General features: G+C 36.6%; 1 protein-coding gene across 1 annotated transcript in view; it reads right to left on the bottom strand.

Annotated features, from left to right (window-relative positions):
• LOC107095152 (disco-interacting protein 2 homolog B-A) overlaps nt 1-15454 on the bottom strand; it is a 56777-nt gene extending 41323 nt beyond the window's left edge. The window contains exon 1 of the mRNA XM_015391130.1: nt 15197-15454. Within this exon, the coding sequence (XP_015246616.1) occupies nt 15197-15281 (85 nt within the window). The 5' untranslated portion in view covers nt 15282-15454. The remainder of the gene's footprint in view (nt 1-15196) is intronic.
• Between the last annotated feature and the right edge of the window lie 1555 nt (nt 15455-17009).

Here is a 17009-nt window from a genome sequence, read left to right as displayed (position 1 = left end):
GGTTGGAAAATCTCATCTCCATTTTTTTTCTACATTAAGTTTCATGACAACAGATTACTTTCAAAATCTACCTTCTCTTTCAGTTAAGCACTCTGTAAGCTGACCCTAATTGAAAGGGAAACCAAAATACGGTTGTGAAACATGCTTCTTACAAGCATGCTTGTAAAATCATGTTTCAAAACAATGAACACTTAATAGAATAAATGTTTGCAGCAAGTGGTGTTACATAAAAATCTAGTTCATCAGTTATGAGTACACATTTAAAACGTGATGAACTGATGACGCTCAAGTGCATTGGAGGAAGGAAAATCTAGATTTTCCAAAACTAAACAAAAATAAAATTGTATTAATCGAAGAAAGCTATTCCTCACCAAGCCGTATTTAATAATCTAAATAGATTTTAAAAAAAAGTCAGCCTATTCAGGTGATAAGAAAATTCTCCTGATTCAAGTCAGTCAATAGATAAGACCATTTCACACTATATTAATTCATTAAAAAACTGCATTCATAACCTGCATCTCTAATGTAACACAACTTGACCAATAAATTCTTAGAATATAATAAGGGCTGGATATCAATTTAAATTTTGAAATTTAATTTATTTTAATTTAATGTAATTCTTTACCCTCTTTTACAGTCCAATTCAAAGTGGATAATTTCTATTAAAACGTTTTTTCTAGCTACTCCCTAAAAAACATGGCTGTATAGTTATTCAAAATATTGATACACTAGAATTACACAAATATTCAAAAGCAAATAGTAGTTAACGGCGGCTGCAAGGACAGTGAAAAATCAATTTCTTTTAATAAAAAATAAAGATTGATCTTTGGTTATATGAATCAATCTGTGGAACTTGATACAGTATATGAATCTATTCAGAATTGAGATATATCTTTTTTGTCACCACAGCCCTAATAATGCTGTACTAATTTTTCCTTAAATTCAGCATACTATAAAAAAAAAATTGCCGTTTCTTTTTGAGAAAAGGTGTGGTTATTAATTGTAATTAAATGAGATCAATCAACTCCATCAATAACTGATCCATAGTTTATGCTTAGCTTTAAAGAGCATTGCTTTGTTTTGCTTAATTGCTTAGAAGTTGAAATCAGGCAGGAATGTAAAAGGAGTCGTGTTACCCATACAGCTGGCATATTAAATCAATTTAAGAACGCTTAACAGGCCATGACGAGCCCATGAGAAACTTCAGTATTAAGTCTAAAGCTGACGCGGCAAACCTTAAAGCCTATGTGAAGCCTCTGCAGACGGGCAGGTCATGGCTGACCTCAACCTACCCACCACCGCTTACAGCCATTAAGCAACCTGTCATCAGGTTAGGGACCATGAGCTGCTTTGCAATTTGTGGCTTTGAAGTGATGTTTCACAACATTTACTAAAGGTTACTAGAAAAAAAAAAAAATTAATCTCAAGGTGCATGCCTTTCAGCAGATTGGTGAGGCAGCACAATTTGCAATATGTGGATATAAAATCTAAAAATGTGTCAACTAAAGAAAAATAAATAACTAATGCTGTACCACAATGTTTCTAAAAACAGGGTTTTTTTTTCTATGCCGCAAAAATGAATAAAAATTATATTTAAGATTTTAATGCAGAGTAAAGAGAAAACCAAACTAAATCTTACTGCTAAGGTATTTCTGATACAAACTAAATTTTTTATCGGTTATTGTAAAACTCCTCAAATAAAGGAAGCCAACATTCACTGGTTTCCTGCAGTCCTGAAAGCCCTAGTAGGGATTGGGATTATGAGAAGCATTATTAAGCCACTGAACCCCTCATCCACAGCTGTTTCTTGCCCTTAATATTTCATTTTACAAATGTTTTACTGGGAAAAAGCCCTAAAAATATTCAAAAAAAGGCAATAAAATAAAAATAAAAAATGAGTCCGAAGTTAGGTACACAGGAAGCCTAATAAAATATTTCGAGAATTCCATGCCAAATATTTAAAGGTAATTTCTTTGCTTAAAATATGTCAAGAAACTTAGCCCAACAAGAACACACATGATCTATGGGTCTTATTATTGCATATCTATCTAAAATCATAAATGATCCATGGTTAGTAGAAAGCAAATATAGGTTAACACATTTTCAGTTGACCAGTTAGATAGATGGCCGCTTCATCCAGAAATATATACAGTACCTATCTCAATCTTTCTATATGCATAAGCAAAAGCAAACCAGTTTGGTTTGTCTGAGCTCTGTTGAAGAGTCAGACGGGTTTTAATGACAGACCTTAACCTGACTCTGTGCATAACCGAAAGAACTGTAAGTAAATAAGAACAAGGAACCTTGTAATGCAGCTATGAGTCAATATTAGTCATGAGAAATGTTGTGACTTGGTAGTCTAGCAAAAGCAGAGCACAAAAAGAGAAATCATGCATTAGCATCTTATTTTTCCAATAATGATCTGAAATGAGGTCTGCTTTTAAGTTTGATGACTGTTTCACCACAGCCAAGTCATTTTAATAACTACATAACTGCCAGAGTCTTGTCAGCGCCTGTGGGTGTATTTCAGGCACGACACAACCCTCCTTCACAGTTTGGCCCTGCTAATACAAGGGTGTGCAAAATAACGTGCACTGATATTACTGCACTACTCGTTGAGGCAAGTTGCTAACAAAACCCAACACAAAATACATGTCAGGGTTGTAACTAAACAGAGTTTGCTTACATAGGTAAACAAGCGATTTTAGCTCCTCTACAGGAAATGACTACAGCTCATGCTAGCAGAAATGCAACAAACAACTTGCCAAGGAAGCTCAGATACCAGCTAAAAGCAATCACTAAAAACAAGAATAGGATTTATAGATATGCATTAAAAATGTGCTATTGATAAGCAGGAATTAAAGTGAAGCCCCACCCATTCAATCTGTTTCATGGCCTTTGTTTTACCTGCTTCTCTGGGGAGTCGTCTTAACAGAGTCTATGACTACAAGCCAAACTGAAGCACAATGTGGTCTGAAAGGCTGAGATACACATCAGCTCACTGGAGGGGTTTCCTGAGGATTTCTGAGCACTGGGAATGTTTGATAAGTCTCTGGGCTTGACACAGCATTAGGAAGGGACTATTTAAAAAGGAAGGGAAATATTACAAAGGAAAAAAAAAGCACAGCTGGGCTTACTAAAACTTTGCACGTATATTAAAAGGACTGCTTAAAGCCTGATCTGTGTTCTCCTATCAGCTCTTTTTGTGACCCGGGACTTGGGTCTTCATTTATAGAAACTGCGCAGCAGCTGAGAAAATGCCTCATGTTCCTCACACCCACTTAAAAGGCCTGAACGATCATCTGGGATGATCAGCTGAAGAGGCCATCTGGGAGTCAGTGTGTCAGAGTTAAGAGACAGTGACAGGATTTAAAACCAATAAAATTATCCACACAGAGGTTATAATACAAACTTCAAATTTTAATGGCTACATTAGGTTAAAACTAGCAAAAAACTAAACTTAAACAAAAAAAAAATAAAAATACCTAGGTGTAGCTCTATAGACGTAATTGTAAACACCATGTGTCCCAAGCTCTCATCAATTAGCTTCCAAACCCTCCCAGTAGCTATTAATAATTAACATTAGCAAGAAAACTGCTCTAAATTTGACTATCTTTGCCAAAATAAAATAGAGGTCAAAATCCTGGCAGTGAGTAAGGAAAACAATCACAGGACCAAACATGAAGCTTAGAAAATTAGCACACTAATGACAAATTTCTCAAAACTACGACAAGTGGGACTGATGACCCTAAAGGAGCAGCTTTTGCTAAGATGAGGTATCTTACCCAGTAGGTGGAGTCCTTACAACAGCCTTGTGGACCACTGAGGAACTTAAGATGGCTAAATGCTTTAAACTGTGCTCAAAACTGAGGGGCAGCCGCCCACATTGAATGAAAAATAGAAAAATAGAAAAAGCCACGTTCCCTATTGAAAAAAAAAACTAAATTCTCACAGCCCATGGATCCACATAAGAGAGATACACAAGAGAAATTGGGAAGTTCTCTCTCACAGCTGTGTGCTGTTGGCTTATCTCCTCATCTAAATAATTAATGAACCTTCATGGACAGAAGAAGAAAAAAAAAATCAACAGTATTTTAAATTGGCTGCCTAGGCATAAGCAAATCAAAGCTTTACTGACTTTTTTTTAAAGGGGTCCACAAAATGTGTTGGTCCTCCTCAAGTAGGACTAGCACTCAACCATCCAACTGGTTTATGTGTTCACCGATGGTTGTCTTTTACTGACCATTAAAAGAATGCAACAAACCCACGCTAGACATCCTCAGACTTTAGAAAGGGTGATTTCCAGCGCAACTATGCTGTGGCTTTTGTGTAAAAAAAAGGCTCCTCAGGCACGAAAGCAAATCTTTCTTACCATGAAGGTCTATTTATATTCACAAGGGCATTCATGAGCTCTAAGACTCACGTGGGCCCCTGGACAGCAGCTATAGTCACTGATAGGATGGAAAGCTGCTGCATTAAACTCCACCATGAAGAAAAAGAGGTCTCTGTGTTTATGCACATGCCAAGGAGATGCTATCAGATGCTGGGAAAACATGGCCCATGTGGAAAAGGCCCAGACACGGGGTTTGAAATCAGAAGATAATTCCCATCTCCCTCTAAAACTCAGAGACTAAACTGGTTCTTTCACTCCGCGTTTGATGGAGATGCCCTGGAGACAAAGACACGCCTAGAGGCGATGAGTCATGGAAACTACGACAGCAGAGGGTACGCGGCATGCCTAGACAGTAAACATGTCCTTTTCTCTGAAACTGACTTGTGACACAGCAGTCAGCGAGATATCCCATCAGTGTTAATGTAATATGAGCCCCTAGTCTGAGCTGGTCAGGCTTTGAGAACACTTAGTGAGAGTGGACGCCCTCATCAGACCGCTCCACTTTTAATAGCTTCCTTGATGAGGCCAGGCTACTTCTTGGCTGATATCTGCTTTTAAATCCTCATTTATTCATTTTGTTCTATAACACAATTTATAAAATAAAAAGTGTATTAGTGGGACATGCCTATAGGATTGTTAATCTGTGTCATAAATAGCCAAATGTAGATGCCAACCTTCTTAGTAACATTGTTTTAGGGAAGGTTTAACACAATCAGAATTATCGCCATCAACTCTTGAATTTAAGGAAAACAAAATAGATAGAAATGCTAGTAAAAAATATTTCCACTTTTAATCAAACCCAGAATTATATATCTGCAGCAGAAAATAGTAATTCATCACTTTTTAGGTGTATTCCATTAATGGCCAATCCTACTGGACCTCCCATGTGAGCCAGTTCAATCAGTTTCACTTTGAAAATTTAATTTTATACTAAAGAATTGATCTGAAAGTCAACAATAGGTTTTTAATATATCTTCAAGCAAATTTTCAAAGAGGGTAGAGTCTTCCTTTATGCCGCAACTCTGGGAGCATAAAGAAGTCACACAGTGTCAGTCCTCTGATATTTAATGAGAGCATGTGAATAATTCAGCCTGCCAGTGGCCTGGAGAACGAAAAGGGACTGCAGCTATCATTAAGTATTCACAGAACCAGCATTATATCACATGCACACAGTCTTGCATGTGCAAACATACTGTAAATATACATAACAAAAGACTTCTGCCAAGGATACTCAGCCATCTGCCAGACCCAACAGCCAAGGCTCCGAGGCATTGAGGAAAGACGTTTACGCGTTAATTCAGACTCATGTAGTACCTAGCTGACCCAATAAACTTAAATGGGATCAGGAAACCAGAATGTGAAATTAGAGGTTTATATGAAACTATTAAAAGCTCACATGCCGAGTGGAATAATGGAGAAATTACCCCAAGTTCTAAGCAGCACACAGGAATAAATCATTTGTAGTGTTTTACGTACTTCTTTATAAGTAGACCATTTGAAACAGCTGAAGTTGAGGCCTTATCCTTTATAGCTGTTCTTTTTTTTCTTTATAATGCAAGCAAGTTCAGTTTGACCAAAATTTGTTAATACGGTCAAAGAGCATCATAGAGCATCATAATTAACTAAAACATTCAAGTCAAAATTGATGGAAGGGGATGAGAATTTTTCTTTGAGAAGACATCATCCAGGTCTCTTCACATTAGGCTTTTAGCAAGCAATGCCTATGGGTGTGCATTGTACGCCTTTTATTAAAAATATTAGAAGTTTTACGCCCTGTTTTGGGGATGTACGGCTTTGGTACACCCTAATTTTCCCCTAGAAACTTTGCATAAGTGTTCAAATTTTAAAATTAGTAAAAATTTTAATTTTTGCTGCTCGAAGCACCGCATCAACCAATCAGAGACCCTGATCTGGGAGCTGGCAGGGAGACAGACACAGGGCGGATGATGCAGATTGCCATCATCCCTCCCCTGAAACAGATTAACGCCTAAATTTACTTAAAATGTCAAAACCTGCTGGCAAAATATTGTACCACTCTCTGACATTGAACACAGGAGCAGAAGAAGCTTCACATGTGTTCATTTATATTCCTCCTTCATTTCTCTTGTCTAGCATACAATTACTATCTAATATAAATGTATCTATAATGATAGTGTTTTGGTATGTATAATGTCTGAGCATCCAAGTAAAAAAAATCTTTCAGTATCAAAGCACAAACCAAAAGCTGTGAAAATAGCTCAGCCTTGGTATGACTCAAGTTCCTCTTTTTCGTGACGTGCAGACCTCAAACATGTCATTCTATAACCCACCATGGGATGTACATAATTTTAAGGAAGTTGCCATCATGTGGCTGCAGTTGGTCTCAAAATAGACACTTCATCTAATGAAAACAACACTAGTCAGGTTTTGTCCAAAGCACTGCCTTTGGCAGGAAAGGTCAAGAAAATAGATGGCTGATGCAGACGGAGTCCATATTGGTGCTGTCATGTTATGTTGAAGCTTTCTCTAATACAACAATACCACGGCCTCATGAAAAAAGCAACAGGCAGTCGTGTGGACAGCAAGTCTCCACAAGCTAATCAGATGAAAAAAAAAAACAAATCTTCAAAAAGCTTAAACCAGCTTAAACCTTTGAGATCAGTTAGGATCTAAATTACGTCTAGTTGCTAAATGTAGAAAACCAAACAAAAAATAGATGCTTTATCGGAGACAGTTTGTAGATATACGTACATTTCAGGATCACAGAGTAGTACAGGTAGTAACTACTTACAAAATCTACTTCTCACACAATGTAACCCTTATCAAGGTGAAATGTTTGGCTGCTCTATCCATCTTCACTTCACCGCATGACGAAGAAGCATGTTGACCTAAAAAAGGAACCAGAAGCATTCAAACCTGACTGGTTAGACTCCTTGTTCTGTTACTTTCTGTCTGCTGCAGTTCAGGTGTAAAGTGAAGATACAGTAAACAAAAAATACAGTCCTATGCTGTTTCAATATGTAAACATCACCTAAGTTAGTTCTTGTTTTTAACATTTATTTAGATGAACTTTTGAAAAAGATGTTTCTTCAGCCCAAATTTGTGATGTGATTTATCTTCACATCATGTTTTATTTTATTGTTCAAAGTAACATGGCCCAGAGATAATTATAAATTCTGCCTGTATGATGACACACAGTTTTTAATTAGCGCTTTCAGCAGAACTAGTTTTACTCTTCAGAAACTATTGGATGATTTTATGTCTATTTTTAATTCTATTTTTTAAAGAGCTATTACAGAGTTTTCCGATTAACTGACACATATGGCAATAACACAGAACTGCAGTACTCTTCTTCCCATTCTTGTAGCTCCCTCTTGTTCTTGACCGGGTGGTTTTTATTATTTTTTTTACCTTTTTCACCGTACCCGGAGTTGTCATTAGTATCCAAGTTGAGCTGAATGCCAGGCGCGTCATGAAATCCATAAAATTCGTCTTAAACATAACGTCTCGATTGTTTGCTAGGTCAGATGCATTTACCATGGACGCCCTTGATGTCAGCTCCACCAAACAGCACAGGAACTTCTGACTTGAACTAAATTCATGAAAATAGGCTACAGGTTTATAGCTGCATCGGAACTTAAAGGAATAGTACACCCAAAACATGATTAGCCTTCATTTTCTACTCACCCCCATGCTGAACAACACTCTGGAGTACTTTTTTGATATCTCAAATGCATCTGGAGATCTGGGAGGCTTCTTGCTGTCTGCTGACATTCAAATAATGGAGGTCTATGGCGCCCGAGGCAGAAAGGTCCATAAAAGTCTACAAAAAACGTTTCAATATTCCTCCATACTGCTGGTCCAATGTATTCCAAGTGTCCTGAGTGGGTAGCATCCAGAATTTACTCGAAACAAAGTCATTTAGAATGTTTTTAGAGCATAAACAATAGTGTATAGGATTTCCTAAAAGCGCGTTCAGAGTCTACGGAAACCGCGGCAGACCAAACCAGACAAAAGTGCGCATTCAGCGTCTGCTCTGCCGATAATGCAAGCATTGGAAAAGCGAGTCATAAAAAAGGACAATGTGTTAAAGGGACAAACTCCATCCTGAAAACAAATATGCAGCTGTAAAGGTCAGAATGACTGTATATTATATTCATGGTAAACTCTTCCACTGTTTTTAACCAAACTGATCAAAAATAGGCTGGGTAAATCCGCCCCGTATGGATTAGGTCCATTTTCATTGTTAACCATTCTAGAATTTTCTGCAATATCTGGGCTGATAGCGATTTTAATATCAGATCAATTTATCTCTATTTGTCAAACAAAGAAGCAGTGTGTTTGGCTAGTGGAAGATCGAGATAAAATTAACCATATTTATTTTTTACGTTTTCATTTTACTTTAAAAAAAACTTCGTGAACATGGAGGAAATATAGAAATAGGAAAAGTCAGTTAACATGAGTAACATATGATTAATGAAAATAAAGTTCTTTCCCTTTAAAATCTCAGAACCGTCAAAATGACGGCCTCTGTAATTCTATTGTTAAAGGAAAAGTCCGGTCAGCAAGGAATGATCAATCGATCATTAATTATACCTAAAACTGATACATTGGCGGTGATTTAATGAATTTAGCGTTAATCAGGAAAAACAAAAAAATAATCATTTTTGTCACAATGACTTAGTCCAGGTCCGGCCATTTTTGCCCACCTTGTCAAAAAGACGCTATGTAGTAAATTATTGCATGTCTGTACTTTAACTTCAGTCAGGATTGGTCTAAACCAGCTGATCCCAGTTACCACACTGTCATTACCATCAGGTGACGCCTCACAGAAAACAGGCAGTCAGACAACCTGTGGCTGGAGGATTCTGTTTGGGTCAGCATCATCCAATGTTCCCAATGAAGGTGGATATCACCCTGCATTGGGGTTACTTTGTGTGCTGCAGAGACCAGAGTCACAAACCATGCAGGGGAAGCCACACCCTGCAGGAGCAGTCATCTTCTCCAACTTTAATCAGAAATCCTTCCCTTTACCATCGTCTTTCGGAGGCAGTTCACTCCTCTGGGCACACGAAAGATGGGTTCAGCAAAAATGGCCTAAATGGAGGCAGAGTTTCTGGCCAAAGCAACTGGGTCCAGCTGAATGATTCCCATTGTGTCCCCACAGTCAGCAGGGAGCGAGCAAAGCTGAGCTGTTTTCTAAGAGGCCATTTGGCAGACCCTTGTTCTTATCCAAGCAACGCGGGAAGAGGCATTTCCACTTGGATCACATGGAAGCTCGTTGTGGACCCAAAAAAAACAACCCACCAGGTAGTGACATGAAGCATGCCTCCAGTCATGAAGATACAAAAGGGTGAAGACATTACTTGCAGCTATATTAATGCAAGGAGTGAAATATGGAGCAATCTATTCAGAATGATTCAGAGCAGCATCATAAAATGCACTCCTAAGACTAAGTGGAACTTCAAAACACCTCATGCGAAAGTCACAATGCTTAACCAACCAAACCTCAAAGTCAAAAGCTTCAGCAGAAAAGTTCCCAAAATCAACAGTCATAATTAAGCAGCAGATTTTACAGAATAAAGTGTCATCAACCTAAATTAGGAATATATTAGCCGTTGAAGATGGACACTATGGGAGTATACTTTCTAAATATTCATCATCTCTGAATCCATGCTTAGAGCTAGAGCTGGACAATTTTTCCCAAAAAAAATCTAAATTGTGATTCTTTTCAAACAATATTGCGACTGCAATTTTATTTCAATTTTCCTTTGCACTAACCACAAGCATGTCGATATTTTACTCCAGTGTATTTTTATTTTTTTTCATTAGTCTTGAAAGTTTGCTTGCTCAAAGCACGTTGTTGCAGGATTTTACTGTAACCTCTGCTTATAAAAATGCTTATTTCTACTGGCATACATGGATCTGCATTTAAGTTTATTTCCTTTTTATGGAAGCAAACTAACTTTAAACATATTAATGCCATTTAAAGGACTGGAGTTTAAAAAAATAGCGTCTTAGTGTCTTAAATGTAACGTAACCAAAACTGAAAACTTCTGCGATTTAAAGGAAAAGTCCGGTCAGCAAGGAATAACCAATGGATGATTTAATGAATTTAGTGTTAATCAGTAAAAAAAACGTCACGGTTTGGTAAGCCTAGCGCCATTCTCCCCGCTTTACAGCAAAATCAATGGGAACTACTAGACACATCTGCAATCAACAACAATTATTTAAGATTTCGAGAGGACCTCACCATTGAAATTCATGGGAGCTATAGTTAAACTGACAATGCCCACATGCATGGCAGTTGGATGTTGTAATTCATCATGTAAAAGTGAAAAGAAAATTTGTTATTTCACCTTTCCGATTCATGGAAACATGTTTGTCCTTGATTGCCAACTTGAAGAGGGAAGATTTGCCATCAAACTTCTGGCCAGAGAAAAAACATGAAATATGTAGGCAAGATTTTAAGGAGAATTTTTTTCAGGTTGGTTTAATAATAGCGCATTATGACAAACACCAGATACAGCATTGGGACTTGTTCTACAGCCGATACCGCACCGTGACGTCACAAACCGGCAGGTGGCAGTAGTGTTCTTTAAAAAACATGGATGTCTCCGATAAAGCACAGTCATATGAAATTACTCTTAAATAAAAAGCACTTATTTATTGAACAGTATGTAATAATTTTATTTTTAAAGTAGATTCAGAAGTTTGAATTCTGAATATGACCGGACTTTTCCTTTAAAATTTTTATTTACTTAAATTGTGATTATATTACAGATGCAATTAATTATTCGGATCTGTGATATTTCTGACTTAGACATGTTCTGCAATTGCATTTCCAGCACTAAACTAGCCCTTGTTTTTATTCTGACACCAGGTCTATCAGGTTTGCACCGATCCAAAAGCAGAAAACCAGAAAACTTCTCAGAAACTGAAGTTAAATGAGGACGAGCTCCATTTTTAGATCCTTAAAGTCAGTTTCATTTTGATTGGGCCCTTTCAAAACAAAACAATTACACTTCACCATGATTAGAATATAAGATTAACACTCAGATGACATGAGGCACAACCCACTTCATTACAGACACAGTGTACCTCGTCTAATAGAGAAAACAATGTCTGACATCATGCCATGGCATATTGCAGTCCAACTTTGCTTTAGCATTAAGTCCCGCACACAATCTAGACCTAATTCAGGAAACATCTAAACTCATAAAACTTTAGTTTAAAACCAGTTTTAAAATACAGCATGTGTCCAATTAATAAGGAATGCTTCTCTAAGACAATAATAAATAATCCACATCTGTGTATTCCAATACTGTTTACAAAACAGGGAGTATAAGATTTCTACTGATACCTAAACTCACCGGTGTAGCTTTAGGAGTTACTGTCAGAATAAGACTATTTTAAGTAATGGTTAAAATGTGTAAATGAAATCAGAGGAAGCTAAATATTCATAAAGCGAAGCATTAGCAATCACCTTGAATGCTCTAACAGGAAACTCGATCACTCAAAGCAGACAAGCTCCTATATCATTTAAAGAAAAGCGAGTATAACTATTTTGAAAAGCAGTTAATCAGAGAGACGTATCTTCTTAGGATTAATTTTATCTTTATTTTGATAAGAAGTTGTAGTAGAGAAATAAAATGTTTTGTGGTAAGATGAACTTGGGCTTTCAACAGAAATGTTTTAGAGGGATGTAAAGGACATGCTATTACACTGTAAAACCCTTTTTGATTCATTATAATAGTGTGGCAAGCTCTTTGGGGAAAAAATAATGTTCCTTATGCAGCCACAGCAAAAACAGAGAACTAAAGATGGACTGAATCATAACTTCATTTCTACATTACTAATCTTGTTTGCTCTCCACGACCCTAATTCCTCGCCTGAAATTACTTCAAAGCAAACGCAAATATCACAACTACAGAGGAAAATGGGCTAAAGTGCAAATACAGCTTGGCTGCAGCTTATGACCAGCTCCAAACGTAATGCGAGTGTTTACAGCAGAACAAGTGACCTTGCTACTTGCTAATGAGAGGGATTTCCCTACCAGGAGCCAGTCTATGGTGCACTGAGGTACAACCTATACACAGGATTCACTAAATAAACTCCTAAACAACAACAAATTGTCTCACGCTAAGTTTTTTCTCGACTACTTATTAAAATCCTAGAACTTCGGATAGATCAGATTTTTTCTGTGTGCACAGTTAAAATACACTAAAACGTTTGTCTTACATTTAAATGTTTTTTTTTTATATCGGTCCTTTAAACTGAATGATTTCAATGAATTTGCAGATCTTCAAGGATAAAAATAGGTGCATTAGAGGAAAAATGAAGAAGTGGAAAAAACAAAAAACAAATCAGCAGCTCAAACATGTAACACTAAGCTGAAATCTGGAAATTGTGAAATAGTAGCAACTTTGAACCAGAACCTACATCCTTTGTTCAGGATCTCTTAGAGTGATCATTTATTACAAAAGGAGCAAAGCCCTTTGTTTATTATTATAATTACTGGGGAAAAAAGAGCAGACCGACTTTCATCATGTAATAAAATGTTAGTAATTTGGTAGGCTTAAGATCATCAAGGTAGGAAGATTTAGATATGAATAAAAAAAAACTAGTACTTTAAAATCACCATAAACTGATCATAGTTGTAAGAATTTTTCCATACCATATATGTATATTTCATACATAAACTTAAGAAAACCAAATTAAGAAAAACACAGCTTTAACCCTTCACAGGGCACAAAATTTAAATTTCAAGCCAATAGTGTTATTGGAATCCAGGACAAGACCTCATTACCTTTGTACTGTTCCAAAATATGGATATTTTAATGGCAAACATTAATGTCAATGTAATAACAATAAACGCCAACTTGCCTGAATATAATAAGAAAAATTAAAAAAGTGCCTTTATAAGAAAATCATGAAAAACAGAGTGAAAGAAACATTTTTTTTTTAGTACAACATAACCTTAAAGGCATTAATGCTGATACGGGCACTTACATTTTTAGTTTATTAACCTAAATATAATTGTTATTAGGCTTATTAACTTTTGAACTTAACTTTTCAACGTTTTAATTAGCTTTTTACCTTTTTTTCTTTACTTTTTTTTCCAACTCAATTTACAGTAGGTAATATATCATTCAAGGGCTCATCTAATTAGTCAAATGCCAAAATAAGATGTACAGCACTTTAGCAGCATCTTTACTAAATGGCTGGATATAGGTCTAAAACGGTAAATTTCCCTATAAAGGGTTAAGTAATTGCAGTAATTATAGTATGAAAGTCATGATTAGTACACCTTTCTAGGTGCTGAAACAATTAGTTGGATTAATCGTTTATTGAAATAATAGTCAACTTAATTAGTAATCAATTAATTGTTAATTGGAGTATAGAGTAGAGACTGTAAAACATGCCTTTAGCTGACAGAGCCTTGTAAAAAAATAAAAATAAAAAAACATAAAAAAATATATATATATATATATATATATATATATATATATATATATATATATATATATATATATTCATTTTGCATTTAAGACCAAAAGAGTTTCACCTTGTTTAATTTAACACAAAATCTTCTTTAAGGAACCTTTGGCTATCCAAATATAAACCAATTAATTGAAAAAATAATCGACAGATTAATTGATTTGCAAAATAATCATTAGTTCCAGCCCTACACCTTACACATCCACGAAACTGTGGGTAATTTAGGGTTCGATATTTCAAAATGGCCAAATCCGTATCATATATAAGATCATGCACACTTTAGGTGATGAGTGCAAAGAATTAGTGGACTGATTTGGATGCACGCAGCATCGGTAACATGAAGCGGGGCAAAGGGGATTCTGTCAGGGATGTGTGACAGTGTGTCAGTGGTGCTGCAGGAAAGCTGCACAGCTGCTCTGGGGGAAGGGCTTCCTTAAAACATATACTGGATGGATAAAAAAGATGGGTGATATTACAAGTATATCAAAATCAAGAATAATAACCAAGAATAAAAAAAAAAAAACTATAAATCATTGAACCAAAGAATGAAATAGAGATGAGCAGCACAGGTGGATATGCCTATAATTGTGCTGATGATAGGATAGGTTAACACAGGTGAAACGGTCCCCTCTTCACATTCTGCTTGATCATTTCAACCAACATAGCTAAACTACACGTCCCAGCAATCCTAACAGCCTCTTTGTTGCATGACACCTCAGCAGATGATGACTGTAGGCCTGCAGTCAGTATAAGTCAACAGTAATCAGTGTGACTCACAGTTCCATAGCAATAAAACTTGTCTGAAGCGGAAACCTGAACATGAACACACCCTGTCAGGGTTTGGTGTGACGTTCAACTGAACGCACATGTAGTCATAGTTTAAAAAAAAAGATAAATTAAAAGATGACCAAGGTGACAAGAGAGTCCATCCATGGTCAGAGCTTCTCAGTATCTCAGGTCAGACACAACGAGCTCTGGCCTTGACATTTATTAATAAAGGGAGATAAATGCTAAAGAAAAATGTTTTTGAGGTCATGGTTGAGTTTAAGACATAAAGGAAGGATTAAAAAAATGGAAGAAAGTCTATCTTCTGACAATGGTGCTGGTCATGCTCTGCTAGCTCCTAAACCAACATCCTGTATTAGCTTCACCACAGCTAAAAGCCTGCCGTCTGCTCCCATTCACTTCATCACAGAGAAAAGTAGACCCGCTCAGGAAAAGTGTTATAAAATAAAAGCTGTTAGACACATGGAATAAGGAGATATATATGGCTATCCCGAAAAAACACTTGAAGCATCCCCCCACCGACATCTCTTCCTTTACCTTCAGACAGCTCCAAATCCAACTCAGCCAACTGGTCTCGAACCTCCTTCGGCAGGGCGGACAAATCCACGCCGCGGTCCGCCATGATTTGGCCGAAAAACACGAGAACAGTCTATATGACAAGAAACGGGGCCGTCGCGGAGAGATTTTGAAAAACAAAAATAAAACCCCTCCCTCAAGACATGAAACAAGCATCGGAGAGGGAGAGACGGCCCATCCGCACGGCTTGCCCTTCCGCCATAATGGAGGGGAGGGGAGGGGGGGCTCATTCACCAGCGGCAACGTGTGGTCACGTTACCTCCTCCAGCCTCTGTTGCTGTTGTTGCTTCATCGCCGCATCCGAGGCGTCAGGGCACGCTGCTCCCCCTAGCGGTCAAACGGTAGAAACACACACAAACGTCTCATCTGAGAGCTGCTCCCCCTAGCGGTTAAACGGTAGAAACGCACACAAATATCTCACACACAGACATCAACCCAAACAAGATATAAATCTACTTTACGGTTATATTTTCCCCATTTTCATTTATAGTATGGACGGATTAAATATATATTTTTTAAATTTTGATAAGAGAGAATGTAATTGTACATAAGAGACAGTGTAATAAAGTTACCTGAAACTAGGTAGAAAAAGACATTTAAGGTTCAAGTATTTGCTATTAAAACTATATAAATGTTAGTAAATATAAGCAAAAGCTCTATTCAAAACCATAAACTAAAGATATAGATAGGTAAATGAGGTAATTTGTGCTTTAGGATGTCTGGAGGGTTTTCCATGTCTGAAGCCAGTGCTGTCATTACTATCAGACTTTTCCCAAAATGTAATTTTGTCTCAGAGAAGTTTACATTAGTCCTTCCACCTCTGTGAGTCAATCTGGCCCTAAGCTTAATAATTTCTCTTTTTATTGTTATAATTTTGTTAACAATATGAGTTTATGGATGAGTAAATAAATATTCATACATGAATGCTCAATGTTATCATGATAGTGAGTTTTTCTATATTCAAATTGAGAGCATAATACATTTAAAAAAACATTTAGATGATGGACAGAATAGTTATCCTTGCCTGGTAAGTGTGTGACCAGCGAGCTACCTAAAGTTGACCCTTCCTAAAAACTGTAAGTTAAGTGGCCATAAGTAGAATAATAAATATGGCATCATTCTTTTAAATGAATCTGCTCTAAAGGTGGTTGAAGACAACTCAACCTTCAACTAATTCAGCCCAGGATAGATCAGTTTCTCATTCCAACAGTGAAACAGGTCAATATAAAAAAAAAAAAAAAAAAGCTTTTCAATATAAACAGCAAGATGTGTAATCTTCCAACTGTAAACTACAGAACTCCTGGTGTAGCTATGCATGTTTGCTCTTCCATCACTCCAAAAACGTGAAAGGCAAATTATTTTCAAACTTCATTTAACTTCTCTAAAAATTCAGTTACCCACCCACTTTCATCCAGCATTTTGTGTACCACTTTGTGTTTTTTGGTAAATGATTATTATTGAAATAATTTTATTGAAATAAATTACATTTAAAATTGAGATGCACCTGAAGAACGGAAAACATATTGATTTGTTTGTTAAAAAGTACACAACAGTAATGGCCAAGGAAAAAAATACAATAGTTCCTATGGTAGTGTATATAGATTGGGATAATCTACTCCATTCTATTTGAATAAAAAGTTTCAAGTGAAAACTGAATACAAGTACGAGTAAGAGTACAAATTTAGCTCCAATGGAGGCTGTAAGCTGAAAATAAATAGCCTGCTTAATTAAAAAGTGTTAATGATTACAGGAGGTTAAATTCTTAATTCCACGA

This window comes from Cyprinodon variegatus, unplaced genomic scaffold (genome assembly GCF_000732505.1).
Source record: "Cyprinodon variegatus isolate N-32 unplaced genomic scaffold, C_variegatus-1.0 Scaffold526, whole genome shotgun sequence".
Lineage (NCBI taxonomy): Eukaryota > Metazoa > Chordata > Actinopteri > Cyprinodontiformes > Cyprinodontidae > Cyprinodon > Cyprinodon variegatus.
This window is presented reverse-complemented; position numbering and strand designations above follow the sequence as displayed.